At 32.5% G+C, this 9,495-nt stretch overlaps 1 protein-coding gene across 4 annotated transcripts in view; it reads left to right on the top strand.

The window, feature by feature from the left end:
• The window catches only part of LOC106475436 (beta-1,3-galactosyltransferase 1-like), an 11,493-nt gene extending 3,398 nt beyond the window's left edge, over window positions 1-8,095 (top strand). For 3 of the 4 annotated variants that reach the window (XM_022379542.1, XM_022379541.1, XM_013936118.2), the window contains one exon: window positions 5,549-8,095. In XM_022379542.1, the coding sequence (XP_022235250.1) occupies window positions 5,549-6,742 (1,194 nt within the window). In that variant the 3' untranslated portion in view covers window positions 6,743-8,095. Of the gene's footprint in view, window positions 1-1,052; window positions 2,109-5,548 lie in introns of all 4 variants that reach the window. The other variant, XM_022379543.1, reaches the window with a different exon arrangement.
• The last annotated feature ends 1,400 nt before the right edge of the window (window positions 8,096-9,495 follow it).

Here is a 9,495-nt window from a genome sequence, read left to right as displayed (position 1 = left end):
TTCATGTGTTTATCTAATGTTCTTGCTGTTTTTATCCTTCAAACCTTCACGTGTTTATCTAATGTTCTTGCTGTTTCTATCCTTCAAACCTTCATGTGTATATTTAATGTTCTTGCTATTTCTATCCTTCAAACCTTCACGTGTTTATCTAATGTTCTTGCTGTTTCTATCCTTCAAACCTTCATGTGTATATTTAATGTTCTTGCTATTTCTATCCTTCAAACCTTCACGTGTTTATTTAATGTTCTTGCTGTTTTTATCCTTCAAACCTTCATGTGTATATTTAATGTTCTTGCTATTTCTATCCTTCAAACCTTCACGTGTTTATTTAATGTTCTTGCTGTTTTTATCCTTCAAACCTTCACGTGTTTATCTAATGTTCTTGCTGTTTTTATCCTTCAAACCTTCACGTGTTTATCTAATGTTCTTGCTGTTTTTATCCTTCAAACCTTCACGTGTTTATTTAATGTTCTTGCTGTTTTTATCCTTCAAACCTTCATGTGTATATTTAATGTTCTTGCTATTTCTATCCTTCAAACCTTCACGTGTTTATTTAATGTTTTTGCTATTTTTATCCTTCAAACCTTCACGTGTTTATTTAATGTTCTTGCTGTTTTTATCCTTCAAACCTTCACGTGTTTATCTAATGTTCTTGCTATTTCTATCCTTCAAACCTTCACGTGTTTATTTAATGTTCTTGCTGTTTTTATCCTTCAAACCTTCACGTGTTTATTTAATGTTCTTGCTGTTTTTATCCTTCAAACCTTCACGTGTTTATTTGATGTTCTTGCATACTATTTGCATACTAATTTATATTGATGTTGTTGTCGACATGCATGGAGTGGTTATTGAGTAAATGCCCGAGTAGTAACAGAAAAGGTAGAGTATGATCAGACAAACATGTAATAGTTGTTATTCTGGTTTGTATAAGTTGTTTTGAGCATTTGTTCGTCAAAATACATTTGTTTTGTATAAAAGGATTTGCTTTTGGTATAATCATTTTCGAAACAGATCAACGCTTTGTTCAGATAATTTCCCTATACTTGGTGTAGAGTCATGCCTCGTCACGTGCCAGAAGTTATATAGTGTCAAATTGTTCGACTGTCAAGACATGAAGGTCGAAAGTAATCTTGAAGCACCTTAAAACAGGAATGGTATGAACTCGTCGATTCCAGGATATCCAGAAGAAGAGTGAAAATGAGACTAACCAAACAAGATTATATTGCAAGAAGGGATATCTGTAAGCCATAACTATGTTACTTGGCCAAGACAGCATGCCAACTTATAGTTAGGACATTGGCGACATAATAACGTTGGAGACGGCGTGAATGGGTAATGAAGAAAAACTTTAATATAAGTTTCACATAACAGCAAATGTACAACGTTTCGACAAGGTTTTGTCATCATCAGGTACGTTGTCAAAACGTTGTACATTTGCTGTTATGTTAAACTTACATTAAAGTTTTTTTCATTACCCATTCAAGCGTCTTCAACCATTATTAGTCTCAAAGTGGGTTCCTCGTCATCGAATTTGAATTCATCATTGGCAACATGTCATGTTTTCAGATGATTCCTGTTTCTAGCTTGTTAAAGCTGATGGTAGGATTCGTGTTCCTCGTTTACCTGGAGAAAATATGAGGGAAAACTGTTTTTACTACAGGAAACACACAAGAAGGAGGTGGTACAGTACATGTTTGGGCAGCTACCAGTCATGGTGGAAAACTGCTCTTCATATCCTCCAGATAAACGTCAATGGCGTCTCCTACAGACATCACATGGAAACGATATTTCTGCATATTATATATGCTAGGGCAAGGTTTAGCAATAACTTTGTGTTCCAGGATGACAATGCCAATGCCCATAGTGTGCATATTGTACAGGATTATCTCGACCAGGATGACGTTACAAGATTGTCATGGCCAGAAATATCTCCAGATTGTAATCCTATTGAGAACTGAGCCGTAAAATTTGTAAGCATGACCCTAAACCAGCTACTGAGTTGCAGTGCCTTCTAGTGTCAAGTTAAGATTAAATCACAGTGTATTACATCGATAACCCCATCGACAGCATGCTACGTCACCCTGCGGAGTACAAGGAGGACCAACCAAGTACTGAATGTTTAATATGAATTTATATAAGGTTATAGATGATATTTATAATAATTTGATGTTATATTTTGTCATTATATATGTTTTGGTAAGGTTTTGTTGTGATAGATGAAGGGCTAAATTACACATCTTTCTACAGGTGTCTGACAAAATTGTTTGCTGTTCTAATAAATCCTTCATTATACAAATTAAATATATACTTGTCAATATAACATGCATTTTTCACTTTGACAGTGCTAAGTGTGTTCGTATTCCATCTTAATTTTAATGATGTTATTTGTTACAAAATATGCAAACGTTTTGGTCAAGATTGTACCATGATTAATCTTGTATAAGATGTTTCTTAAGGGACTTCACAGCTTTTTGATCCCTTACTTACTTACCAGTCTTTTAAATATTATATATTTTAATCTTTTGGAACTTCATAGCTGTTTTGTTTGTTTTTTCAATACTTTTAATGTTTTTGAATTTCATAGTTTCTGTCTTTATAAATAATATAACTTTCTTTCTTTTGTAATATCTCAAATTTCTATTATTTTGAGCATCAAAACTTTCGTTTTTATCGCAATATTCTGTCTAAAAATTTAATACCCCGTGAATTGGATATTTGTTTTTCAAAAAAAATTTTTTTAATAAACCATTTAGTATATGCAGTGATTGAAGTGGGATAAAAGCGAAAGATGGATAGTTTGTGAAAATTTTGAAGCTGAGTGCTGTATTTCTTGTTTGTCATCTGTATTATTCATTCATAATTAGAAAAATAACTGAAATGTAAAAATTAGAGACTTTGTAAGTTAGATATGGTGAGATAATGAAAAATAATAATAAAAATACTTCGCGAGGTATATTCACAAGTAGCTCATTACGTAATTCGATAAGGTAACATGAACTGCATGTTTGCCGAGTAATTTACAACTTGTGTGGCAGGATTATTAGTTAGACACGGTTCAAAGGGCAATAAAATAAAGTATAAACAAATATATACTATTACGAGTTATAGTGTGGGAACTCTGATAGTTACTTTGTGGTTACAAACTTGGTAACACCAAGTGTGACCGAGCCTATAGCGAGAAGATTCATTTGCTCTATCTGTGTACTACTTTGTCTCATTCCTGCCTCTCACTTACACGAAATTTTAAGAAAATGTATATTTCCTCTCCCTAGACCCTTGTCGACGTAAATATTTATTGCATCAACTACTGAACCTTTTCTTTTTGAGAAGCTTAGAGTCTACTAAAAGTTGGCTGGATGGTTTTGGGCCATCCTGAAAAGAAGTGGGATAGCTTGATGCCTTATCCCACCCCACTTCAAGCACTGAGTATATATATATATATATATGTGTGTGTGTGTGTGTGTGTGTGTATGTATAAGATGGGATAAAAGTTACTATACAGTTTATACGGTTAGTGTTATGTGGATGATACTAAAAATGTCTCGAAGACAATTTAAACCAATTTAATTATTGTTAGTTTTAGGGTTAAACTATGTTTAAATAAAACCTCAGTATACTCACGTTTGCATGTATGTACACATGAGCTTTCATTACATTGTAAGCCTGAGTTTTACGATGTTCCACCAAGAGATTGAACTTTTCAACATTTTTCTTTGAAAATATCTCCTTCCCCACCACCACCAGCAAAAAGTAATACATTTTAAATGAGCAAAGTCTACCACTGTAGGATCTCAAATATTTACCCTGTTGCCATCTTGAAGAACAAGAAACACAGTATTTTCCAGTTTTTCTTATGACAAGATGTGATACAAAGGATTAAGCACATTACCTTGAAGAAAATTTAAATATGCAAATCAGCAAATCACGTTAAGATATAAATTATCGGTGGAATGGATTGTATGAGAACTACAAATTGACATTGACTCATAGATAAGGCGATGTCACTGAAAACTAATTACTTTTGGAAGGGTATTTAACAGCTCTTTTTTACTCAAAATATTTATATACTAAGATAAAGATTGGTAACTTAGAAATTTCAAAATAGGAATATCCCTTGTACTTAATGGCATTGGAAAACAGAAAAAGATATGAATCAACTTGGGGATCCAGGAGCATCCAGAAAAGAGACTTGCAACAATTTGTACCCCAAATATGATAAACAAAATTTGGTATTTTTTTAAAACAGAAGCTGTCCACGTGCACCAGTTAACATTACACATCATGATAAAAAAATAAGTTCTCCATCTGAAAAAGCAATACAAGTCTTGTGTACACAAGTTACTTCCATGACATTTTGTTCTCCAGTCACACACCTCAACCAGTTTGAGAATGAAATGTGTGCTCGTGGTATTCCACATGAAGATATAATACTCAAGCTGCCTAAGTATTTATATGAGATCAGACTGTTGAAACCAATGCTGGGTAACTGTTATCACAAGATATATCATGGAAAGCAAGCAGAGATGTGCTTAGGACATGGCTGTTTTATGACGGAGCCTTGTGCAACTGAAACTATGCTGTAGAGATATTGTCAAGAAGCATGATCGTCAGATAGATCATGAAAGGACACAGTCATATAAACTTCTAACGACGTGTTTTAATAAAAAATACTCAATCCCTCTATTTGTTTTAACATGAAATGGTTAGATAATTTTCTTTATAGTAATAATACTCCTTCAGGGGGCCTTTGTATAAGTATTGAGATTGTTAACTTACATAAACACATGAAGCTTTGGTGTTTCAGATTATCAAGTGGTGTTTTACACGAAGCTTTGTTTTTTCAGATTATCATGTTATATAAACCAAGTGTTTTACAGGAAGGCTGAGGAAGCTTTGATGTTTAAGATGATCATGTTATATAAAGCAGGTGTTTTACATGAAGCTTTGATGTTTAAGATTATCATGTTATATAAAGCAGGTGTTTTACACAAAGCTTTGATTTTTCAGATTATCGTGTTATATAAACCAAGTGTTTTACATGAAGCTTTGGTTTTTCAGATGATCATGTTATATAAAGCAGGTGTTTTACATGAAACTTTGATGTTTAAGATTATCATGTTATATAAAGCAGGTGTTTTACACGAAGCTTTGATTTTTCAGATTTTCATGTTATATAAACCAAGTGTTTTACAGGAAGGCTGAGGAAGCTTTGATGTTTAAGATTATCATGTTATATAAAGCAGGTGTTTTACATGAAGCTTTGGTTTTTCAGATGATCATGTTATATAAAGCAGGTGTTTTACATGAAGCTTTGGTTTTTCAGATTATCATGTTATATCAAGCAGGTGTTTTTCATGAAACTTTGTTTTCAGGTTGTCGAATTTTATAAAAGTGTTTAACACAAATATTTAGTTCTAGGTGTTCAACAAAAATATTTGATTTTGAAATCGTTGGATTGTATAAAAACGTTTTATTTGAAACTTTGATTTTTAGTTTGTTTAGTCGGTTGTATAACAATTTGTCTCATTTTTTGTCGTGTTTTTTATAGGAACTAGTGCGAAGAATTATGAGGAAATATATGTGTCCCTTTCTGGTGATCCTTGGAATTAATATTGTTATCTGCGTTTTGTACATGCAGAAACATGTACATGTGGTTGATTTCTTAGGTGGTCAGATCCGACCCAATACGGTAAACATCCAGAGTCTGACAGAGTCCTCAACAGAAAGTAGTGAAGTTTCCTTGCTTGTGACTAGAAGGTCTGGCTTCCAGGAAGAGGATAAACAGTATAGCAGTCAATTTCAAACAACTGAAAACTTAAAACTTCCCTTAGACAGCGTTAGTAAAATTTCTAAAACCCTAGAGAATCCAAACTTTACCAAAATAGAGGACTTTGCCAGAAATAAAGTGACACAAATTAATGCCCATCCTTACACTTTCCTTATTAATCCTGTAGGGCTATGTTCTCAAACAAAAACCCCTTTCGACCTTCTTGTCCTTATCAGCAGTGGTATCACAAACTATGAACAGCGGTCAGCAATCCGGTCAACTTGGGGATCTGAAGCAACTGTATTTAATAATTCTGGGAATGTAAGATTGGCCTTTCTGTTGGGATACACAACGGACCAAACTATCCAAGATAAGGTGTTTCAGGAAGCCCAAATCCATTCTGATATTGTCCAGGAGAACTTCCTAGATACATATAGAAACTTAACTCTAAAATCCGTGATGCTGCTCAAGTGGGTCAGTGAATTTTGTCACAATGTCCATTTTGTAATGAAAACGGATGACGACATGTACATAAATATTCAAAACTTGCTGAAGATGGTATCTAAACTTCTCAATCGATCAAACATAATGATTGGTTATCTGTTTAGTAAAGCTACACCTGATAGGAAGAAAGAAAATAAATGGTATGTTCCTAAGTCTGAGTTCCCCGGTGGTGTGTATCCAAACTACCTGTCAGGCACAGGCTACGTCATGACCCACGACGTCATTCCGAAGCTCTATCAAACCTGTCTCAATACGAAGTTCCTCGCCATGGAAGATATTTTTGTGACTGGCATTGTGGCATCGAAAGCAAAGGTGGCCAGAATCCACAACAGTCAGTTTTCTTTTTTAAGGAGAAATCCATCTGGATGTGCCTTCGTCAATGCTATATCCGGACATCACGTAACTGTTAAAGAGATGAAGAAAATCTGGGAAGAGTTGAAACAGTCCTCTTTGAGGTGCAAAAGTCAATGACCAAGAAGTTTTGATTTGATCTGTTAGTCTGTTTTTCACAGTCGCACAATTTGAAAAGATAGATATTAACACTACATAAAATGGTAACAGATATTCTATTACAAATATTGAGAAGTTCTCATGTATTGGATAGTTTTATTTTCCAAAATTTTTCACCTTATACAGCTGCCTTTCATCTATATACAAATATGATTAATCATCATTAATATAATCTTGCAACTTATAGTGAGTACATCTTTGTATTTATTTACTTTATCACAGAGTTTGAGACGATGAGGAGTTAGTAAAATATATTGAAAACAAAGGCATTTTCTGGTGATTTATAATAGTTGTTGTTTTAAAAAGTTTAGAAAAAAATGCCTTCTTTTGAAAATATTGATTGAAGAAAGGTTCCATAATTTTAGTGATTTTTAGTAACTCTATACATAACATAATTAGTGTGAAGATTAGTTATGATGACAAATGAAGTATTTGTGATGTATTTTAGTTATTGTCGTTAACATCATGTTTCTTATTCTAGTCCATCTTAAAGATCAGTGTTATTAAACTTTCGTTTTATATTATACACGATTATAAACCATAAAAGATGATAAAATATTGAAAATTGTAGCAAAATGTTTACACACCTTTCTGTTTACTATCTTGATTGAAAAATGTAGTATTTGTTTAATTTATAATTATGTATAGGGATCATTATCACAATCATGGATGAAACTATTGTTGGCTATTTATCAGTGGTATATTATCAGAGCCAACAATATTCTGATTAAAAATAAAAACCGCTTTTGGTTACTTATTACTATTAGTGATATTTTAACATATCTAACAATATTTAGGATAAAATGTGTTTTTTACTACTTAGGACTAGTGATATATTATCATAACCAACATATTCGTATTAGTGATAAAATAATACACTGAAACGTCAAAACCAACTGATTAATTTAATTCTATGACAATGTCGTGATGATGTTCGACATCTACAATATAAGTCTAAACGTTCAATGCTTTTGATGGCTTTTTTTCTTGTATTATTGAGAACATAGACAATCAATTTCTATTTTTTATAAGAGGAATGAGCTAAAGAATGAATTACACAGTGCTGAATTGAAATATTTGACACATTTTATTTTGTCTGAGCTTTTACACATTTCTGGGTATTTCTCCATTTTGATAATCACCGATTTGGCCACATGAAATGTATATTTTCTTACTTTGCTAACCACTGTTAAACACACATACATACACACACATATATGCGAGGGTTTTGAGTTAGAATAAAATGTTACTTGTTCTACAACCGTCCATCATGACTGAGTTCTGAAGAAATAAAAAGTGTAATTGAAAACGTCACCATCTTGTCATATCTATGCTTCATATTCATAATATATTTATGTTATTTTTATGAATTGAGAAATAACTAATATTTAAACATCATGAGTTTGAAAAACAGTTTTTTATGGGTTTGATACATAGTGGCCAGCGTGCCCAGACCACGAGTCTTAAGAATCGTGGTTCTTGCTCTATGCTCGGGGCCGTGTGTGTGTTCTATAATAGTGACAGTCAAATCTAACTAGTCGATCAAATAAGAGAAGCCCTAGAGTATTCAAAGTGTGTTTGATCAACTGCCTACTTTCTAGTTAATCAGTTCAAAATTAGGATGGTTATGCATAGGTAACTTGTGTAGCTTCTCAAAAAAACAAAACAGACTTTTGGTGACATACTGTATTGGAACTGATTGACTTTTCCAAGTTCTGGATTTATTTAGAATTCATCTATGTTATACAATATTATTTAGGTTTTTTAATCTCATTAGAAACATTTAATATATTTCACATTTAGTATTTTACTATTTCCTTGCTTTACAATGACTACAGTACTCTCTTGTTGTCCCACTTACTACAATACTATTTTATTGCTCTACAATGACTACAATACTCTCTTGTTGTTCCACTTACTACAATACTATTTTATTGCTCTACAATGACTACAATACTCTGTTGTTGTTCCACTTACTACAATACTATTTTATTGCTCTATAATGACTACAATACTCTCTTGTTGTCCCACTTACTACAATACTATTTTATTGCTCTACAATGACTACAATACTATTTTATTGCTCTATAATGACTACAATACTCTCTTGCTGTCCCACTTACTACAATACTATTTTATTGCTCTACAATGATTAAAATACTCTCTTGATGACCTTTGTGTTTATAATACAATCATGGGGTGAATATTAGTACGTTAATCTGAGTACTTATAATACCACCATGGGGTAAATATTAGTACATTAATCTAACCAAGTGTTTATAATACAACCATGGGATGACTATTAGTATGTTAATCTAACCTAGTATTTATAATACTACCATGGGTTGAATATTAGTACATTAATCTAACCAAGTGTTTATAATACAACCATGGGGTGAATATTAGTACGTTAATCTGAGTATTTATAATACTACCATGGGTTGAATATTAGTACATTAGATCTTAGTGTTTATAATACAATCATGGGATGAACATTAGTACATTAATCTAACTGAGTGTTTATAATACCACCATGGGATGAATATTAGTACATTAAATCTGAGTGTTTATAATACAACCATGGAGTTAATATTAGTACGTTAATCTAACTGAGTGTTTATAATACCACCATGGGGTGAATATTAGTACATTAATCTAACTGAGTATTTATAATACCACCATGGGGTGAATATTAATACGTTTATCTAACTGAG

Source organism: Limulus polyphemus, unplaced genomic scaffold, assembly GCF_000517525.1.
Source record: "Limulus polyphemus unplaced genomic scaffold, Limulus_polyphemus-2.1.2 Scaffold8581, whole genome shotgun sequence".
NCBI classification, from domain to species: domain Eukaryota; kingdom Metazoa; phylum Arthropoda; class Merostomata; order Xiphosura; family Limulidae; genus Limulus; species Limulus polyphemus.
This window is presented reverse-complemented; position numbering and strand designations above follow the sequence as displayed.